The sequence below is a fragment of the Brachionichthys hirsutus genome, chromosome 4, assembly GCF_040956055.1.
Source record: "Brachionichthys hirsutus isolate HB-005 chromosome 4, CSIRO-AGI_Bhir_v1, whole genome shotgun sequence".
Taxonomy (NCBI): domain Eukaryota; kingdom Metazoa; phylum Chordata; class Actinopteri; order Lophiiformes; family Brachionichthyidae; genus Brachionichthys; species Brachionichthys hirsutus.
The window spans coordinates 3,707,502-3,729,889 of NC_090900.1; the positions used below are offsets into that span (position 1 = coordinate 3,707,502).

General features: G+C 45.2%; 2 protein-coding genes across 2 annotated transcripts; both read right to left on the reverse strand.

Annotated features, from left to right (window-relative positions):
* Positions 1-437: 437 nt before the first annotated feature.
* On the reverse strand, positions 438-9,478 carry lnpep (leucyl/cystinyl aminopeptidase). Its single transcript, XM_068760777.1, has 22 exons — positions 9,187-9,478; positions 7,595-7,689; positions 7,190-7,392; positions 6,463-6,571; positions 6,081-6,338; positions 5,738-5,928; positions 5,377-5,515; positions 4,883-5,017; positions 4,683-4,803; positions 4,432-4,583; positions 4,236-4,349; positions 4,001-4,132; positions 3,761-3,895; positions 3,329-3,489; positions 3,165-3,253; positions 2,877-3,060; positions 2,434-2,590; positions 2,016-2,200; positions 1,674-1,835; positions 894-1,034; positions 732-813; positions 438-578 (listed from the first exon to the last, which is right to left on the reverse strand). The coding sequence occupies exons 1-22, from the start codon at positions 9,215-9,217 to the stop codon at positions 438-440; spliced, it is 3,117 nt and encodes a 1,038-aa protein (XP_068616878.1). The 5' UTR covers positions 9,218-9,478.
* Positions 9,479-13,461: 3,983 nt separating this feature from the next.
* On the reverse strand, positions 13,462-19,171 carry rgmb (repulsive guidance molecule BMP co-receptor b). The gene is made up of 4 exons (XM_068760779.1): positions 19,058-19,171; positions 16,139-16,142; positions 15,504-16,051; positions 13,462-14,214 (listed from the first exon to the last, which is right to left on the reverse strand). Exons 1-4 carry the CDS (start codon positions 19,169-19,171, stop codon positions 13,462-13,464), a joined length of 1,419 nt encoding a protein of 472 aa, XP_068616880.1.
* Between the last annotated feature and the right edge of the window lie 3,217 nt (positions 19,172-22,388).

Here is a 22,388-nt window from a genome sequence, read left to right on the forward strand (position 1 = left end):
ATTTTTACTTCTTCTCCCGACAGCTGTCGGGAGAAGAAGATCCTTGTTTACTTGTTTGTTTTTGATGCGGCCGTTACGCCACTCATTCAGCTAAGAGCAGGAGATCAGGCTGAGTGAAAGGAGTGTGGGTTGAAGCATGATTGTCTGCTCGGGTATGAGCTTTACAAGGGGGCTGCAGAGAAGATGTTTGGTCAACAGCATCAAGTGTGAGGAGTGTGTGTTCGCATCTCACCCCCCCCCCCCTGGCAGACACACATCCAGAGCTACCCTGAGCTAAGTATGACTACAACTAAAACTACGCAGGACCCAACCTGTCAGCCCAGGTAGAGCCCGACCTCAGGCTCTGATCAGTCCTCTTGTCTGGATAAAGAGAGTTCAGACTCCTGCAATAGTGCAAACACTGCCGTTGTCATGACGACACCACACACCAGCCGTCTTTAACTGTATTCGAGCAGTTTTCGGAGTGCAGGAAGGTTCTCGTTCATCCAGCGCTGGTTCAGCCTGATGGTCTCCAATGCCTCTTGCACACTCCTCATCTGAGAGCCACGCTCCTTCAGACCTGAGAAGAAGCGCTGCACCTGCAACACACACATCACACATCACACACTAAGGTGTTGGCCACATCAGACATGACACCGAAGCATCCTCTACACAGGGTACAAAATAAGTACACAAACCTTAAAAATATACTGCAGCAAAAAAGACAATTACACAAAAAAAACAACTCATACCTGATCAAGATGCGCCTGTGTGGAGAACTGGGAGGTTGTAGACTTGACGATTGCCTGAATGGGAAAGGAGCCCACAGCGAACCTAAAGCAGCAAACGAAACAACGAAGGTGATGATTCATCTTTTCCTTTTAATGAGTAACAATCCTAACCTGTCCACGTACTTATCTATTAGGCTGTCCCAGTGCTCCTGTATGAAATCCCAGGCAAACAGGTAGCCAACGAATCCTTTGCACACCGTGTTGATGACCAAAGGCAACTCCTGTGATTGGATGATCTCTCCCTTCAGACTATACTGTAAAAGTCTAGACAGAAAAGTGTTCTGTTAAAATAGCCCTCACTGCATAAACAGCAGCGAGACCTCTAATCGTCTCCACTGAGAATAACAGGTTCATCAAGACTTTTCATTAATGCTAGAATTCAAAGGTAAAGGAAACGATAGACCAACGTAGTTTCACATCAAGGGTAAAACATGTTTTTAATGATTGAATAAAGCCATGTCAACTAACCTAAAATGGTACAATTAAATGCCATTTTATGACTGTCAGGAATAAATATGGGCCGCTAGTCACTGACAAATCTGTGGTGGCAACGGTGCACTGCAAGTTCTGCAAGCTGTGGGTGTCGCACAAAACGATCTGTTGGTTCCCTCAAATCAACGGGATCGAGAAGAATGTTCTGGTTTTGGTGTTTTAGTTTGTGGTGTTTCAGTGCATGCAGCATCCGGTTGCCTGTTGGTGAATGTGACCTGAAAGTAAGACGCTTTAAATATTTAAACATTACCGTTTTGCTCTGAAAGGTAGTTTTTCCATTTTTCTTTTTCCAATTCCTTCTTTCAGCTTTTGAAATTCGATTAACTTCAGATTTACAAACTGTAGAAGCCATCAGTGAGGAAGATGAGTGAGTGTGTGTCTCCGGAGGCAGACACGCACACAAATACTTACGTTACTACACGACGTGCGTCCTGAGTAGACGCGAGGCCTCGCAGCATTTTCCGCTTCTCTGCGTTATAGGTGACTTGTCCGTACGCCGTTAGCATAGTCACCCAATCTTCATCTGATTGAGCCGCCACGTTGAATACAGTTTGCTGCAGATCGCCTGGGATCCTAGAGCGATGTGGAGACACGCAAACATATATAAAGCTATTCATGTTCCACAACTTAAATGTCTAATACCGACCCATCATCCCTGACAAAGGTGGTTTCTGTTTCTTACCCTGCTGGGACAATGTGTCTAAAGTAGAGTCTAAAATAATAAGATGTTGGTGTTTCTGGTGCTGGACGTACCGTGAGGTCCCATTGGACTCCACATACTGTTTGAACAGGGCTTTGGCATGCTGAATACAGCTGGCTTCGTTCAGACTGCAGGCCGTCTCCAGCAGGGCTGAGCGCAGCTCCTGTTTGGACACATTCTCCTCCTCTTCCCATGTCTGTTCGCTCATCAGAGAACCAAACTGACGGAAGATATATTTCTGCCATGAGTAGAGAAACGTGGTTAAATTAGTATGCAGGAAACAACAGTTCAGAAAATAATATGATTATCAGTGTATTTCATTTTTGAAGTTCAATATTATTATGCTTAGTAAATTTCAATACATCGTGTGGTTCAACATATTTACTCAACACTAACAAACATAGTAAAGTATAATGAACTGTATGGGGACCCAAACGTCTGACCCACAGGTGAGTGTGTGTGGATCTGCACCTTCACGCGGGCCACTAGATGTTGCTCCTGTCTCTTGTCAAGCAGCTGGAGGATATTGTTGAGCTGGAACAAGGCCTCTGTCACTGGGGAAGTCTCGGATTCTTTGGATATATAATCCAACAAGTTGAGGACACGGCCAAAGGACACTCGTCCCAGTCTGTTAACATCACAGGAATAAAAGTATTTAAACAAGGGAAGTGGAAAATAATCTGCTCGATGTCGACATCTTATCCAAGTCAGATCACTGTTTGCATCATATGATATGTGCTCTACTGTAATTACTGCTTCTACAAATCTAATGATGTTTATTTGTTGAGCCTTTTAATTCATTTAATCTTTTTTATGTGTGTGTGTGTGTGTGCGTGTGTGGTTGGATGGGATGGAGCTATAATTGGACCATTTCAATAAACTTGTGTTTTGATATTCACCGCTGTCCGTTTTACCTGGAGAGAGCAAAGATGTTGTGTACGAGTGAGGCCCGGTCCTCTTGCGTCAGAACACTGACATTACTGGACAAAGCTTGTCCGATTGCGTCCCAGCCCTCGTCTCCGTAGTGGACAATGTAGAAGCCTGTGTTTTTGTAATTCAGCTTCAACCACTTTACACTTTCTGGCTGCTTGAATGAACCTGAAAGACACACATTAATGGACACACACACAAAAACTAACTCTTTGAGTCACAGAGAACGAGACTGTAAAACGTGGCGTTGCAGGGTCCACACTGTGCTTTACCTGACTCGGTCTTCAGAGTGAACACCTGTTTGCACTCAGGGGCCAGACTACAGCTGTTGTTGACATACGTCACTGGGATATTCCACAAGCTGAAGACAGTTCAGAATGCACTTAGGGTTGTTGTGAGACGAAGATCTCCGCCTTTCTGTGTAAACGTAACCCACCTAGAAGCGTGTGCGGTATTGTCGGACGCGAGGAGAAAGTGCTCCTGTGTGACGGTGACCTGATCGCCCTTGCGGCTTACAGTGACCAGTGGGAAACCTTTCTGTGACGTCCACGAAGTCATCATCTCTGACACATTCAAGTGCTGTGGCGAGACGCCCACCTGAGGACAAAAAAGCAAAATCCAGATTCAGTGCCAGCCATTGATCTCACTGAATAGATTGAGAAAAAGGGGAGTGTAACTTTGAATTCTCAGCTATAAACAGGGACAATAATAAATTGCAATCTAATCAATGTCCATTGAACAGATGGTCCACGCGTCAACCTCTGCGTTTTAGATTAAACATGCAATTTTCAGTGTTGAAAAGATACTAAACTAGCGATATGTTTTGTCCATAGCACCAAAACTAAATGATACACACACACACACACACCTGAGTAAGGCTGTTCCACAGGTCGTCAGTGTTTGTGTTAAGTCCAGTGAACTCTCTTAGGTACTGAATGATGCCCTTCCTAAACTGTTGGTCTCCTGGAAGGAAGGCCTCCAGCATCAGGAGAATGGACGCCCCCTGGAAGACGCACAAAAAACAAAATGCTGATCAGAATGTAAACAGATAGCCGGAATTAACTAGATATGGACGTACCTTCATATAACCTGAATTTATACCGTCTACCTTTTCATATGAGACGGAGTCGAACATCTCTTCCACCTGCTCAGGTGTGTTAACTTCTGCTGACACAGCATGAGAGGAGTTTAACGCATCTTTGTCCAAGGCTCTGAAACGCACTGCCAAGAACAAATTACCCTGCAAACAAACAAACAAACATGTTGCCAGGTTACTGTGAAGCACACATGATCTGCTCCGAATCATACAAGAGTAACCGCGACCCCCATCGGCATGAACTTACAATATCCAGCTGAGGAAACACTGCCTGCAGTGACGTGTACTGCATGTAAGTGGCAAAGCCTTCGTTGAGCCACAGGTCATTCCACCAGCTCATCGTTACCAGGTTCCCGAACCACTGGGAAACAACATTAGGGGCCGATTAGGAGCTGAGCAAGTATCTTAGATACGTTCAAAAACACAAAGACGGATGTAAATACCTGATGGGCAAGCTCATGTGCCACGACAGAGGCAACTACTTGTTTTTCCAGAGGAGAAGACAGTTTGTCAACCAACAGGCTGGTCTCTCGGAAAGTGATGAGTCCCCAGTTCTCCATGGCTCCTGCCAAAAAGTCTGGGATGGCTATCAAGTCTGACGAGCGAGAGTGCACGTCAGGGTGTGAACGGACGGAGGCGTGCCAAAATCAATAATTGGAAGAGGAATCATTTGCAAGTGCCTCTATATACTCACCTAATTTTTTGAGAGGGTAGTTAATTTGAAAAAAGCCATTGTAGAACTCCAGCAGTTTGGAGGCTGCGTCCAGAGCATAGTCCGTGTGCTCCTTCTTCTCTGGCACAGAGTACACAGACACCTAATACACACAGGTACATTATAAATACATGAAGATATTTCAAAATGCATGTGGTCTGCAGTGACAGCATCATACCTACCAAGGTTCCGGATACGTTTTTGCTGATAGGGGTGACGTTTGCAACGATGAAGGCCGCCAGATAGGTGCTCATGTTGACACTGGTCTTTTCAAACTCGTCCCTCATGAGGCCGTCGGGAAGTTGCGTGACTTTAGCCTGGAAAATGGAGCATATGGATGAGATCCCTACCAAGTAATGTTGACAGTGCCATCCAGACTAAATGCAATGTAACATCGTCCCTGACTTGTTTGAAGTACAAAACTGTGACCAAAATGTTGTCATTGTTACAGGCTTACAGGTTACAGTGTCTTAGTGGGTAAGAAGAAGGCCCTGGGTTCAAATCCGTCTGGGAGGTTTGAATATCAACTTTAGCTGTCAGTTGGCATCGGCCCTTAAATCAGTCATTTGGATTAATTCTAGGTGGGAACCAAATAAATTGTATGAACCCCTGCAGCAAACAAAGTGGAATGTTACGTATCGTAGCAATAACTCAAACTTAATCACATTTATAATACCAAAGGCATGTTGGAAAGAGCCGTGTAGTTTTGCTTTCTGGTGATTTTAATCAGAAAGGTGGCTTTGAAAGCAGGTTCGTCGAAGCAGGGAAAGGCTTTCCTGGCTGACAGTGGCTCAAACTGGGTTGCAGCTAGGACCCTGCACACAAAAAGAAAAGTGCAATGCAGTAAATTAAATAAATCCTGCAAAACTGCCAGCCTCAAATGTCATTTTAGAACTGTTTATAGCAGTACCGGTACTTTATTAGAGATTAGTCACTAATAGACGACACATCCATACATTTTCATCCAGTCTTGACTCTGCAGCATAGCTTTCAGCTGTCATGAAGTACTTTCACCACATCAAATGAATCTCAAGTACCTTTTACGTCCATTTTTATCCATGTATGAGCTGTTGTAGAAACCACTATAGGTGTGTGAGAGGCTGGCCGAGTAATCCAGGGTCAGAACACAGAACAGGCCTGCTTTCAGCTCGTCAGAGAACTTGATGGCGATCTGCTTTCTGGGTTTGTACTCGAGTACGGTCACATCATTGGCCTCCCCATTACCTAACTGGAAGAAGATCAAGTGCAAGCGAAAAGGAAACAAAGTGTTTCATAATCCAGAGATGAAATCTTGACACGCATTTCATGTGCTTTGTTACTTAATGAATGCTAAATAAACGAAATTATTCATGAGCAAAACAAATTCCCTTCCAACCCCACCTTGAATGTGGCTTTGGAAATGTTGAGATTATCACTGTGCAGGACAATGCGTTTGGTGTTGTGGAGCACAGACATGCCGATGACAGCGCGGCCAGTGAAGGTCATGTCGTCGAGATCGGGATTTAGGTCGAGGTCATAGCTGAGAGGGCAGATGCTACGAGGCAGCCGGTACTGTGCCCATGGGAAAGGTTCCCCGTTTGTGGAGACAGGGTAGCCAGGCTCCAGCGGAGCGGTCTTATTCGGCTTACTGCAACCACTCTGCAGGAAGAGAGTCGGACCCAGAGGTAGATATGACAGAAAAATGACAAAAGGAAATGGTCTACTGAGACGATGCCGTCCATATACGGTCATAAAATCTAGAATTACCAAATAGTTCTCTTACCTTAGTAAAGGTGCATCCAGGTAAGAAATACAATACCATGGTCATAGATGCAACGATCACCAAGAATAATACACAAACAACCATGGTGCGGGTCGAGGGTCGTGAACACCTGCAAACAAAGATTACGACTGTTCACTTTGGCAAATTCACAACTCCATGGTGAAAGAGAAAACGATGTAGATGATGGTGCTACGGGAGGCAGCCCATAAGATTATCACCATTTTCAATGCATCTCCATCTGTAAATAGTTGGCCAACTTTATTTAAATGAATCACATGAGGTCACCTTTATGCTGAAAATTGTACAACTCTGTTTTGTGCATATTGTTACTGTGTCCTATGTTTCTGTCTCTTGAGCTTTCCCCGTACTCTATATGAGTTTATCTCATATAGAGCATTTTCTGTGTAAGACGTGTAAAACTTGAGCAAGCAGAGTCTGAATGTTCTTGACAGTATTGAAGAACCAGGTTTTACTGAGCCCACATAGTGCTATACTTCCTACTAAATACATGTATTTATTACTCTAATTGTGGTTATTGGCTCAAATTAACACAAAGGCATTTCTCTCCAAAATAACCAAAGTTCGTCAGTTTTTATTTTTCAAAGAAATAAAGATTTGAGATGTTGAATTAAACATCACAAGATAATCACAGAAGTCTTTTGCTTAATTCACGATTACTAAAATAAAACCGCATCTCAGATGAGGACCTTTTCGGTCAGCACATTACCTGGGAGGAGAGTGTCTGGCGTAAGGGGAAGAGGAAGGTCTCTGAGCAGAGCTACGGTTCATGAAGGACATGCCCAACAGACGGGCCGAAGACTCGGTGTCCTCTTCATCCTCGTCCATGTCATTCTCTCCCAAGCCTCGTACAAGCAGCCGTGAGCTGCGAGGCTCGTATGTCGTCTCGTCTGGGTCGAGACCAGGAAACGTCTAAGAAAAAAAAACACACACACATAAAGTAGGCACCGTTCATTTATATTTGGTGGCAGACAGAAGTAGTGGAGACTGGGCAACACACCCAAGATTTATAATGTAGTATGTTTGCATTGTGTTGAACGGTGCAAATATGGATTATGATACAGAGTCTGGCTGGTCTATAATTTACAGCTTGTATAAGAGAACATGAGCTTACTGGAAATGCAGTGGGTTCTTTGGCCAAATCCACAACATCAGGCTCTTCTTCAAACATGCTGTTCTCAATCATGTTCCTCGGCAGGTTGGCTCGATCTACAACAGTCAGACAGACATGAAAGCGGAAATGGTGGAGTCAAAAACTCGAGAAGAGAAAATGCATTTCGAGCACAGCAGGGCCAAAAAAGTAAGAAACAAAAAAAATGTTCTCAAAATTAGGAAACAAGGAAACACCATACATACTCTTCATCTGGACATGTTAATGACACGCTTACTGCAACACACAAAATAATCTGTGTCTTCGGCCTCATGACAAAGGGCAAGTCGAATCGAGGTAATTGTAAGGTCATTTTTCTTATCAGCAATTCTTAAAACAATAAGGAGCATGTTTAACTTCCTGATTTAATAGTAATGAAAATGCTCCGCAAAGCACGTCTCCCATTTTACCTCACGTGCCACGCATGCTTTTAGAGACTCGAGACAATGCATTTTCAGTCTCAGACTGAAGGCACATACAGAAATGAAAGCAAAGGTGAGCTACACATCGGTAAAAGGAGAAAAGAAAATGCATAAATACAATGTCTGACCCTTTCATTTACACTGTTTCTAATAAGACCGCATGGCTGTCATCGACTGTAGTGTGAGTGTGTGCGTCAGTCTATTAATAGGCTCAAAACTAAGCAGTTGTATACTGTTGAAAATACACATGATAAAAAAATAAGAACCATAAAACACATCAAACGTTACAATGATGGTCATGTCTACTACAAACAAATGAGGGATGCTGTTGATTTATTAAGCTGAAAGGTAATTTCATAGAAAAGACGAGGTAATGTTATCAGTAAGACTACAATTAAATAGCAGGCCTGTCATAATCATGTGTGTGTGGAACTAATAAAATAAATCATGTTCACTGCCATTCTCTTCTTGTTCACACAAAACATCCAACAACTCCAACCTATATATGTAGCATGTGTCTGGGTTTGATGAATGCAATCTACAAATTCTTACCAGAGATGGAACAAACACTGCCCAGAATCAGGATACTGATTCTAGATGGGTCATTTAAAAAAAAAAAAAAAAAAGGATCTGTTCTTCACCATTTCCTGATTAAAATGCATCTCTTTTTTTTATCAGAAAACCAGTAAGTCACAACAAACAAGCACAAAAAAATGAAGTCACTGTTTCCTGGTTGAATGTGTGAAAGAGATATGATCCTTTTTGTTTGTTTTAATAACACTCCAATGCCCCCCCCCCCCCCCCCCCGAGTCCACAGACGAGGCTGTAAAACAGTTGGCTTTGTGCTGCCTAAGCCGAGCATGACTTATCTCAGTTCACATTAATGTCACAACTCGTCGATATTAACTTTAAAACATTAGCTTTAAAACAAGTCCCAAGTCATTCAGGTCATGATACCAACTTAACTTTCCATTTGCTTTTAAAAGAAAAGTCAAGCCTCCTCCTGAAGCTGCTGTGCCCTCGGCCCCGGGTGAATGTCACTCCCAGCGAGCTAAGCATGCTGCTAATGTCTTTACTAGCTGGCCTGCTAGTAAAGTTAGCTTGGTTGTATCATAACTAGTGTTCGTTCCTTACCTGTTTGACTGTTGCTGTCAAATGGATCCATGCTGGGATATTTCAAATTACGCTTTGAGTCCGAACGAAGACACTTTCTACGTGTTTGACGTCGCGACGTGACCAGACGTGATCACGTCTCTCTCTCTCTCTCGCAGGTCAACGCGCACGACGAGCTATCTATCATAAGCTCACAACAAACAGCAGCCGCTGGCGTTAGCTGCGTAGGTGCTAGCCTGGGACTAGCCAACTTCAGATCAATTTAAATGATTGAAAAGCATCCACTTTGGTAACGTAAGGTTATTTCGATGAGTCTATCGCCCATTGTTGTTTGTAAAAAAAATAAAAATAAATGCATTTATAAGATGGAGTTGTCAGGAAGCTGAAATGCTAAGCTACAGTTCAACACATGCCAAATATTGACATGATCGCTACTTTCCTTCCTGTCAGACCAGTTGTTGACAACCATGCATCAAATTACAATACTGATATTCTATTGGATAATACTAAATGGGGGCGGGAGCACGACAAAGGCATCTCACGCTACAGTAGATTTATTTGTAATATCCAATTTAAAAAATAACCGCAGAGTTATTCTCAATATACTGGGAATAACTTTGTTTACTTTTGTAAATAAAATAAAATCAATGTTCTAAGGTTTTTTTATGCAGCGGATACCGTCTGTTCACATTCCTGAACAGTAGGTGGCGATATTGTTCTGTAACTCTTATAGACACCCGTTTTATTTGATAATTGAATGAATGAAACATTGTTCACTCAGAAGTGATGAACGTTGTGATCTGAATGTGGCAAAATATCTACACAGTATGCCCAAAAAATGTCGGAGTTTAACTTAGAAATAAGCACGTGTATCGTGTGTGTGTGTGTGTGTGTGTGTGTGCGTGTGTGTGTGTGTGCGTGTGTGTGGGTGTAGGTGCGTGTGTTTGTGTGTGTGCACGCAGGTGTATCCTGGAAGAGTTGTCTAATGATGTGGGGGTGATGATATGATCCGTTTCTTACCTCAGCTCTAACAGACATTAGCAGGTGTTTCTCTCTCCTGCCCCGTCCTCGTTTTCCTTGTCTTTCTTTTGTATGTGAGGGTTTCTTTCTTTTTTTCTGTCTGCCGAGGTGGCAGGTGGGGCAGGTCCATTGGTCACAGCAAAAATACATGAAACTCCCACAATGCAATAGTCATCTTGAAGACAAATGCCCCCCCCCCCCCCCATTTGAGGCAATCACACCGACATATGCACAAACAAGAGGTGGTAATCCCTGAAGCAGACATGACTGAGCCATCCAGGACCCTCTTTTTCCTTCCTCTCATCTATTTATGGGCAGGTACGTGCTTTTAATCGCTATTAGTTCATCTCTGGTTAGATTGAAGCACACCTCTTTTATTAGGTTTTTATGTACTCAGCCTATAGAAGAATGTTGACAAAGATTAATTCATATCATTCCAAAATAAAAACAAAGCAAGCAATACATTTGGAGTTTGTTTCTGGCACTAATAATATGACATGCATGGAAGATTTACATTTGAACTACCGGAACACAATTTTATTATTAGGTCCATGTGACGTTCTGTCCTTCATTTCTGAAAGAAATCAGAATTTCAATCGTTATTGTGTTTTATCCAGTTTATATTCTGTAAGATTTCTCCCCATTCTTACATGACATTTTTCTTCCTGTCGAAACGTAACCCATCATCATCATCCTTCAGGAGGAATAGAATGTGTTGTGCTGGCATCTCTGGCCCCTCCGGTCCATCTATCAGGGGAGAGGCTGGGATGGACCCTATTGATCTGTATGGTGAGTGACTTCAAAAGGGGGCGCCTAGATGTCAGCTGGAGGTCGCCATCAGAAAGCCGCATCGACAGCTCACCGTGCAGCATTGCTGTGGACATCCAGCACAGTGGCCGCGCCGCTGTGGCAATCATCACAGTGGCAACCAATGATTGGCCGTCGTACAGTTGTTCTGTGAGACACAGACAGCGCCCAAAAGCCATCAGGAGACCCCGCCGCACCTCCTCAGGTAGGACGATACCTGATCATGTGTGAAACCATCGTCCACTCACAAATAGTAGAAATTTACTTTACCACAAACACTTTGAAAGCATTTGTTTTCATAATTTCAGATCATCATTCCATCTGCAATGACTCTGAAGAGACAGAAAGTAAATACCTTTTTTTTAATACAAGCAATTTTATGAAATCAGTCATTCGCTGGTGCTCATTGGTGTTGGTCTGTGCGGTTGGTCCTCAGATGCTGCTGTGCGGACAAACACAGTGGTTGTGCTGATTATGAGGCTGCTTCTAATGAAGATCACTGTCTTTGACACATTGATGACCATTTACATTGTTGCTAAGTGGTAAGAGAAGGTGTCTGTGTGCTTTGTAATTTGTAATTAAGTGAGTAGAAAAAGCAGGTTTGGAGTTGTCTAATAGTAAAAAAAAGAAATGCTGTTGTATCTATAAAATATCAAAGATCTTAATATGTTTGATGTTTCAGAATTTTGGAAGAGGAGGGCGTCTGACTCGCCATGTGAACTTAGAAACTACCCAGAGAGAAGAACGCATGTCTGCAGGATGCCTGCTCTGGACGAAGCTTCACAGCTCGCCCCTGCGTTCGGGTCAGCGACGGTGGCTTGATTTGGATGGACATCTCATGGATTACTAGATTTCTCAGCTCAGATCTTTCTCATCGCCTTCTCCCAGATGTTTTCACTTGTGCCAGTTGGAAACACGTTCAGTTTGTGATTAAAATCTAACCTCAGACAGATGGCCTGGAGCACGGAACGTGACTGCGAGGCGCATTACTGTGTGCGTGTTATTCTGAATGATTAGAATTGGCTCTTTGTGGAGAATTGTGGAAGGTCACAGAAAGTTTGTTGAGTGTCAAATGGCATTCATAAACAGGAAGTAAGGTTGCAACATTTTGACTTTATTGTGGGTTTTTTTTTTTTTAATAAAACACTTGCACACAGTTTTTGTCTTTTGTTTTTTTTTAAGCATCTTGAGAAACACACTGACTTTGCAACACAGCACCACTAGGTGGCGGAACAATCACATGTAACATCTTTTTAAATTATTATCCAACAGCAAGAATATGGAGTTTAACTTCCTCTACAGGACACTACGGCCATAAATAAGTTAGGTATGTCAATACTGACCAAGCACTCTTCACCAGACTGTCACTCGCATATGATGGAAGAGATCACATTGCCCCCCCCCCCCCCCCCCCAAATAAAATTGACACAAAATCAACAAAATGGGGGCATAATTTTACAGAATGTAAAAAGGCTCATGGTCTCAGAGGTTGGCAAACATTTCTCACAATTCACATGTCTCAGCAGACGGCGTGTTCGTGTCCTCTCAGTCATTTGCAGTGTTTCGTCTACACTCCAGTATCTTACACACATATCCCGTTGGGGAGCAGCTCGCCGATTCTGGCAGTAACGGGAAGAGAGTTCTACAGTAGCAACTTTAAAAACAAGGGAGAGAGAGCGAGGAAGAAGAGGGTGCTGTTTTGTTGGCCACTGTTTCCTGTCTTTGGCTCAAATTTACACAAGAGAGAAATACGGAGAGAAACCACACACGCACACACACACACGCACACGCACACACACAGAATCAGGGCTGAAGAAAGAAATGCCTAATTCAACACAAAATAGTACTTGTGTATTGTACTGTTGATTATACATTATACATTCAGAACTTCACATTGACTGACTTAACGTGACACCGTGAGCGTTATCGTCTACAGCAAGAAAGATGCATCCGATCGAAGATGCAACAAACCTCTGAAGGGATGAGAAGTTGACTGGAGGAAGTGAAGGAGAGGAAGAAATACTGTTGTGGATTTGTTATTTAAAAAAAAAAAACTCAAATAAAATCAAATAAAGTGCATGTGTCAAACCAAACATCCTCTGTCTGAGGTAATAAAGAAACATTCCATCAAATGATACATAAAACAAACTCTACGGCACTGTAGACAAGCTATTTACAGTTTGGCGTGTCCAGCCACACATTGAAGTGTCCCCGACACACCAGGTGCGTCTGTGTCATTGTCAAGGGTCCAATCCAAACATGAAGCCATCATTATGTCTCCTGTTGTTCCTGCCAGCATCTCTTGGTCCCACTGGTAGCTCTACACCCTCTTCTACAAAAAAATGTTGTTCCCAGTATCTATGCAGTCTGCTGTTTCCTCTCCAGCGCTCTATATCAGTGCTCAGCAAAAAAAAAAAAAACTCTTTAGTGCGCACACACACATGCAGGCCCACGCAAAGACGCCCACTCTTAACACAAAGCCATGATCAGAGCACACAGCAGGAGCAGAGCAAGATGCTTCATAGGTTGGGAGTGCAAGGTGGAGGTGGCAGAGCCACGGGGGTAGATCCTCCATCTATCCCGATGTGGATGGAGGCTCTCCATGTCCTTCAAAGCGCTGTACGCTGCCACTGTGAAGTTTGCATCTCCGGTGGTCAGGAGATCAAACACGCATGAGTGATAGTAAATGTCCTGGACCTCCAGCTGCTCCCTGCAGCGCTCCTTCGCCACCTCCACACCGAAAACCTGCATGGCACTGAAGGGGGACGCTTGTGTCTGTGAGGAGTAGCCAGGCCGGCGCGGCTGCTGGAGCTGCAGGCCTACAGCAGGAGAGGAGATGGGTAGGGGAAGATGCCCCGCCCGGTCGATGCGTTCTCCGCTGGGGCAGCCGTTCAGGCAGAGCTGCAGGTCCTGGGTGGCGTCATAGGCTCGAGCCATCTCCTCCGGGATACGCACGGCGAGGGTCAAGTAGCGGCCTAGCTGGCGAACGATTAGCGTAACCCCAATATAGCCGGCATGCAGCTCCACGTGGCGCCCCGGGCTGCGCTCAGAGATCCACAGAGCCCGGACTTTCCCAGACGCTCCGTCTGCCCCAGCATACGTGTGGATGGGGTCTCCACTGCTAATGGTCCCATCATCAAAGGCAGCAGGGAGGTCGTCTGTGACGGCCTGGTAGACCCTCTGGTCTGTGCAGCCCTCATACGGCTTGAAGATGATGGTGATCTAGACAAAGGGAGCATCAGGTAAGTCCTTTTGAGAATAAAGTGAATGACATGAATTGCTGTTTACAAAGTTTCTTATTTAATCGGCAGCAGTTTTGATTTGCGGCTTTTCTGCTTTTTGTCATCGCATGTTGAGCCTCTTTTAGTATGACTAAATGGAAAAGTGCAGTTTAGCCAAACAGAGGACGTGTTAGTTATCCATTAAAATGTTTAAATGATAATGAAAATGTACAAAGGTCACAAAGATAAAGGTTAAAACTCACACAAATAGTCAAAATTCCACCAATGCACATGTTATTGACTCCTATCACATTAAATAATTAAAAAAAAACACACAAGTAATCTGACGCAGCTATACAAACAAGCTCACCCAAAAACAGCGTTGAGTGGAGCCGGTGGTGTGAGCATTACGGTTGGGACTAGCATCATAGTTCCGGTGAATGGCTGCTTTGTTCACATGACAGCCGTGAGGAATGAGGCCTGGCAGGCCATTAAGCCTGTGTGTGTGTGTGTGTGTGTGTGTGTGTGTGTGTTGTCCCTAATAATTCTGACTAATAACCTGCCCCACCTCTGACACAAGGTCAAACATTCACCTCCTCAGTGTAGCAACTCCACTATTTGCTTAGTGTGTGTTTCCACCAAAATGTGCATGACTAAGAGGATGCATAGGTGTGTGTGTGGTGTGGGTGTGTGTGTGTGTGTGTGTGTGTGTGTGTGTGTTTTAATAATTAAAGATATTGACTAAGCTGGAGAAGACAGATCATTTTGGGAAACATCAACATTGCGTCTTTAACACCACAAGGATCAACTTGTGTGTATGTGCCCCCCCCCCGCCCCATTTAGAAATAAAGACCTTTAACACACATAGTACCACTTGCCACTTATGGGTCACACACTCGAATACTGGCAAACACACACATGTATACAGAGGTTTCCTTTCATGCATCTCGTTCCCGATTATTAGTGGCTGGGCTGCGCGGAGCCTTTAAACCACTTAGGTGTCCAAAACGCCGCCGCTCACAGATAAGGCCCGGCCTTGGGTTGTTTGCTTTACACCTTAAAACTAAGAAACAGGAAGAAAGGTGGAGCGGGGAAAGTGAGGCTGCGTTCCAGTCACGCCCACTGATAAGATTTATGACTCAGTGGCACCAAATGGAGTTCACTGTTGTCGAAGCATTTCTAAAACGCAAACATGGCCGTTGCGTGGATTCTACTTCCTTCCTTCGCTTGGAAACTATTTTATAACAGTAAATTGATCTGCTTCCCGGTGCATGTCGGTTGTTATCTCACCTTATTAGTTGCTGTGGCGCTAGAGCCAGGCACCACGGGAACATTAGTGACCTGCACCGACAGGTAGTTGTTATCGATCAGCGGCCACGCCCCCTGCACCTTGCAAGTCTGGAAGCTGTCCTTAAATGTCCTGAGGTGCGGGTCCCCAAACAGCCCGCAGAACAGGTACCCGGGCCGGGCGTGCTCGTGGCTGTGGGCCTGGGAATGTGCGTGCGCGTGCACGTGGGAGTGCGGGCGGGCGTGCTGCGTGCGGCTGTGGTAGTTGCAAGGCTCGTGTTGAACCTCGGGGTACGTGGAGGAAGTCGGGCCGTCTCTGGAGCAATTCCTTTGGCTCATCAGGTCGGAGATTCCCAGCACAGCCGAGTGGAAGACCAGGTTCCCACGGCAGGACTTCGCCGTCCTCTGCGTGCACGCGGAATAGGCCCGCAAGGCCTTGCAAAACTCAGCGTGGAAGTCATCCACAGCGGGAGTCAGGTGGGAGGTCAGGGACACAAAGTCAGTGGTGCACTTCTGGATGCGGCACTGAGGGGTGGAAACCTGGCACTGACCTTGAGAGGAGAGAGAGGTGCAGAAATACTGTAAAATATATATATATATATAGTAGTGATAGGTGACTAATTAAACCCCTTGATAACCCAGCTATGGGTGTCACAGAAAACAACTCGATATTAAAGGTTTATGCGCACATAGATCAACCCCCCGCCCCCCCCCCCCTTTTATTTTTGGGCAGGAAACCGAAAAGATGATCCTTCTGTCCCAGTATCCCCACTGGGAGCTAATGCCTCGGTTCAAACTGGTTTCTAACGTTTTATCTGTTGCGACATTTCTGATTGTAAAGAGGGTAAAACCAGCCTTTTATATGGAGAGAGAGAGTGAGAGAGAGAGAGAGAGAGAGAGAGAGAGAGAGAGAGATTAGAGACGAGGCCTAATGCATCAGTCACAGTCTGCTCCTATTAGATTAAACCAGAGAGAGGCTCTGCAGTGTATAGGCAGCTGCACACACACACACAAACACGCAAATAGCTTAACTTAGAATGCCTCCATTAAGCGCACGTGCACGCACGCACTCACACACAGTGACACAACTATATGGTTTTAGTCACACACAAGCAGCACATTCCTGCTCTTCTTGCGGCCTTGTTTGATTTCGGGGCGTGAAGGAATCCGACCACCATTTGGGGGCAGTAGTGCTCTGAGTTGTAGAAATCAGGGTGCAGGAAGAGGGCCCCCACTCACACCGCTCTTCAGAATCTCTCCTGGGCCTGTTAAATACTGACACCGACCCACAGACACACACACAGGTTGCCTTCAATGCCAGCCACCGCCGTGCAGACGGTCTGAGTACTGAGCACACATTGTGTCTTTGACTGGATCGCCAACAACCTCCTTCTTTCCATCCTATATCTGCCCCACGGTGCCTTAATACCACTCACAATCTAATCAGAGTGGGTAACAGAATCATGGGCTGCTCTCCAAAAAGGCACAAAAGCATCCATTCAGCGACCCCCCCCCCCCCGCAGGGTGACGTAGGGAGCGGCGTTAAATCCACTGATAAAACATTTACCTTTATGTAAAGGTTCTAAACATTTCTGATGACAAGCTGAACCTCCAGCCTGGCGAAGGGAGGACCTCCGCCATACAAAGACGTGGAATATTCTGGGATGTTCTTGTTCTTCAAGGCTTCCCGCGGTCTCCTTTCGTGCTTTGTTAAACACAATCAAGCAGTGGGTGCCGCTGAATCGATAAGTGCTGGAATATGTCTGAGAGCGGAATAAAAGGACTCGCGTGAGGAGCCGATGCACGAAGGCATTTATTCATACCCCGGGGGGGTAAGTATCCAATATAGACACAATAAAACACCAAGTGTTGCCCGCACCACTCTTTCAACATCCAACCATCCATCCCCCCCTTCTCCAAGCTGCTTTCATCATTTCACAGGTCTCATCTATTTTCTCTCTAGCCACATCTGCTGTCAGGTGTCCCCCCCCCCCCCCCCCCTTCAGCCCCCCCCCAGCCCCCAGCTCAAATAATGTTCTCCCATCAGCATGATTCTCATCGAGCACTAGCCTATTGTGTTCCCAGTCTAAACCCCAGCTCGGGTCTCCTCGCCCCCCCTGGCCTTTGCTCCTCTGGGGGACCTTCTCTACCATCAGACAGAGGTCAAAATCTCTCGGGCTTGGATTAGCGATACCTCGTCTCCGACTCCCGACTCTCCCCGATCGCCATGAGATCAGAGAATTATCTTCCGGCATCGGTCTCAGCCGAAAGGGAACGGCCTGAGAAGTGCTTATTGATCACCTTTGTCGCGTGCACGCTCTCGCGCGTGACTTCCGAGCGGAGAGATGCAACGGTTTTACAGCAGGCGCTCTCTGCCTCTAGAGCAGACACTCGGGGAGGGCAAACAGCAGTCAACTATTTCCGGCATTCCCACCACCTCAACGGACGATTGCCGGAGCGGCAGTGAAGTATGCGTCCTAACAAATAACGGTGCTCCGTTCTGGCTGCGCAGAGCGAATAATACGCATTCTTTCCAGGTGACGAGCAGCGTGGAGCAGAAGGAGCCAGGAGGGGTCTTTAATGTGAAGTGGCTTTCTCTTGTTCCTGCCATGCTGCACGCAGAGGCCGTTTTGTCCTGCGTGCTGCCTGAGACATGTTAAACCAATTACTGGAGGTGTGACTGGTCAACAGACGACTCCCTACACACACACACACACACACACACACACGCACACACACACAGAATAGAGCTGGTTTCTCAAAAGAGGATATTATCCTGCAGCAAATGTATCTTTTTTTTTTATCTTAAACATTCCAATATTATTTTAAATCCAATTTACATAATAGTAAATAAGAGACTAGAACATCATAACCTTCTTGTAGCCACAGGAAACAGAGTGACATGTTTTCGTGACAATAACACCGTATTGAGCGTTCAGTTAATTCACTCTCTCCCAGCATTTTGTTTCAGATCAGGATGTTTGACGAGGATTTTTTTTCCGTTTTGTTTATTATGGATAAAAGTATTTAAAAAAGCACTGCTGACTTCATTTCCTTTTCCTTTTTAAATATACCCTGCGTAACTTAATCCACTCTGATGTTATTTCCCACGATGCATTTTTAATAATTAGCATCAATAAACTGTGGGTTTAGAATTAGATGACATGCCGACCTGATAGTAACTTTTTAATGAACAGTCAATGTTTGTGTTCTTAATCCCGCTCTGAGTAAAGATGTGATCTGTTATATGGCCTTGAGGAGAGCTAGTCCACCTCTTCCCCTCCTCCATGAGCCATTAATGGGCAGACAGGAGAGGAGAATGACGGCCCAGGAGAGAGGAGAAACTCGATCCGTCCTCAGACTGCTGCACTGCCGCTGGGGCCCAACGCAGGATCGGCCGCGCAGTTACTACTTAACGCGTAATAAACCCGAACGTGAACTGATCGCGGCTGAACAGTCCGAACATAAGTGTTGGAGTATGTTGGAGCGGACAACATGACAGATTTGTCATCGCCATGCAGGGCCGACAAACGCGCAAGTTGCTGCCGCGTTTAAACGCACTCACCGCAGCAGACAGCGGCGATCAGCAGGAGCAGTGGCCGCGCGCGGCGCACCAGAGGCGGCGAGGCGAGGCGCTCAGCCCCGCGGCGACAGCATCCGGCTCTCCCCATCCCCGTCCATGCAGGGCCGGGAGGGGGGGGAGAGGACGGACCTTCACGGGACGAGGAGGGGTGGTGTCCGGGCCCTCTCACCACCGCTACTCCTCCTTCTCCTTCCTCTTCTTCCTCACGCTTCTCTCCTTCCTCTCCTCCGCGGGTGCGCAGGGGCATTAAAGCACAGCTGCTTCGCGGAATGCAGGACGAGGGGGGGGGGGGGGGGCAAAGCGAGGAGAGAAGTAAAGTACAAGCAAAAGTGACTCCGTCGACACTTTTTACTTTTCTCCCGTAAAGACCTGCAGCCCACGCGTGATGTGCGTGGAGCTCCCTCCGGTCACGCTCAACTCTCTCCTCCCTGGTCCCAAACACGCACTATCGCATCCTCTGTCCTCCGTCCGGGGCTTCTCCTCCACTCCTCCCCCTCCACTTTCTCCTCCTCCTCCTCCTCCTCCTCCTCTGCCCCTCCAACAAATCAATAAAGAATCAACCAAACCTGCTGTCGGAAAACCCGCCTCTCTCTCTCTCTCTCTCTCTCTCTCTCTCACGCACGCACGCACGCACGCACGAATAGAGACAGAAAAAGAGAGGGAGCTAGAGAAAGAGAAACGAAAGACTTAACAGTTTGGAGGTATTTTTTATATGCTCGATTTAAATTTAAAACTGACCCACAGGAGAAAGCACTTTGGAGACAGAGGAAAGGAAACGCTTCCCTGTAACAGGCAGAAACCTTGAACAGAGCCTAAAGACGCATACCAGTTGGGTTGAGAGAGAGGGAGAGAGAGAGACAGAGATAATAGGAGCAGATAGAAACATAATGTATTTACAATACATACAATGATTCACAGCTTAAAACATAGAATTTAAACATAATAACGATTAGAGTTTCTAATTATTTAACTATCATACAATTAAAGAACAGAAAGAGATCAGAACATAATGTAAATGCACATTAATGTGACACAAATACATTATATATTTGCAAATCTGTAGAGACTGAAAGGGCGTAAAAATGCCTTCTGGTAATTATGACACTCAACACCACTATTGTTCTCTCCACCTTTGGCTATATGATTCATGAATGAATAACTTCATAAACACTTTCTGGAAGCCGTTCACATGTAATTTCCACTTTTTACTGCAGGCATGTTTGATCTGATTCACACGCAAATAAATGATTTATGAATATGTTTCACAGGAAGTGTTAAAGCCATGTAAGGGTCCTGTATCGTGTCTTACTCCGTGTTCAAGTCTAAATGTTGACTTGAATCTTTGTTCATGTTAATCTTTTAATGTTCCGTTTGTATTTTGTCAAGAGCAAGTGCGCTAAAGACGTGCGTTTGTGCAGGACTATCTGCAGAGAGTGACTCTGTCTGTTCCCTCTGACTATGCAACTTTGGCTTAACTCGTTTGTGTGTGTGTGTGTGTGTGTGTGCACGCTCCTGTATGTGTGTCAATAACTGCTGTTTTATGTGCCGTGTGTAATGGTCACCTCGCTTCACTGCAAAAATGACTCATCTGCCGTACATGTTCACTCACACGAGTGCCGGCCGTAAGTTTGGTCATGGCCAGTCGGTAAAATAAACACAGTCACTGACAACCTCATGAGGGTTTGACATTAAGTGTTGCCAGGGGAGATGATGATAGCACTTCAAATAGGCTCTGATATTAGATTAAATTAGCTTCCTGTTTGTTCTGATCTCACCACTGAGGAAGTCTGGAAGTGTGAGGGTGACTATGAGTCATGGCATCTCGTCAGATGTTGTGCTGTCGCGTGTGCATGTGCATTACAGCATGTGTACAGTCTCTGCCTTGAGTGGACCTGGAACAAGCATGCAGTATGTGTAGCGAGTGAAGAACGAAAAGGTTGTTGGTTCCCCACCCCACCCCACCCCACCCGGTGCGCCGACGTTTTCCCACAGCTCAGAAAACGACAACACAGGTGAGCCGGGGAATTTCAATCGACAATAGATTGTGAGCTCAAATGGCTGTTTGTCGCTGTGTGTGTGTGGGCGTGTACGCCCAGTAATGAACTGTAAAACTGTCCAAAGTGTAAACCCTCCCTCGCTCATCAGCCGGGATAGATGCCAATCAGCATGATGTGAATCAAGGTTACAGAGTCACCAGATCGCAACTCAATTTCATAAAAAAATAAATAAATATCAAAGCCAATGTTTCAAACAGACCCCATCATCAAGCCAAAATAATTGTGTTCATCCCCCAGCAGAGATCCAGGGACTTCATGCTCTCTTTTCCATTAATTAGCCACCCAGCTGCACATCCTGGATCAAAAAAAAATATTGTGACAGTACTTAAGAAGCAGAGATTTAAAATAGCCTCTCTGACTAGCTTGTTGCTAACATTCCAAACACAGAGCGCTTTATTCAATTACACGGGTGCGCATGGCGCTATTCATCATGGCTAATTTTATATTTCATTCCAATTGTACATCTGCGTATAGAAACACGCGCACACACACACACACATACATACACACGCATCCACAAATCTAGATGATATATGACCCTGTTCATAGTTGAATTCTATGTTTCAGAACAATTTATTTAATCAATTACAACACAGCTGAGAAATGAGAGCAGAAGACATTGAAACTCCCTCACCTCCAACACACACACACACACACACGCTCACACGCAGTACACGCTATACGACTCCACATGCATTCACTAACAGAGCCTCGGGCACAAAGACAGCCTGTTTCTGAAAATCCAGCTTGTCTTCACCTCCACACCTCTGCCTCCCTTCTCCACTTCTACTTCTTTCTACCTTCCCCTCACCCCACCCCGATTCCAAACAGCCCATCATTCAACACAGGGCTCCATCTACACCTGTGCATGCATGTGCCAGTGTGTAGGACTGAGTATGTAAGTGTTGAGAGTTTGTATTGTTGCAAACATGTCAGGCTGCGCTCCCAAAAGGTGTTGCAATGGAGCTCCCGTAATCTGTTTGACACAGACAACCCCCCACACAGACTCACACACACACTCAAAGAAGTGAGGTAAGTGCAAAAAAAAAAGTAGTGCAACAATGTGTACATATTTTGTCATTACGGATATTTTTGAGAACAGTAAAGAAGGATTTTGAGCAGAATTTACTAAAATTATTACAAAATAATACCTTAAAATGTTTTAATTTATTTTCAAAGTGCTGATAGAGTACTTAAAGTTATGTGGCGTTGATCTTTAGTGTAAGGTATGGCTTCCTTCATGTAATA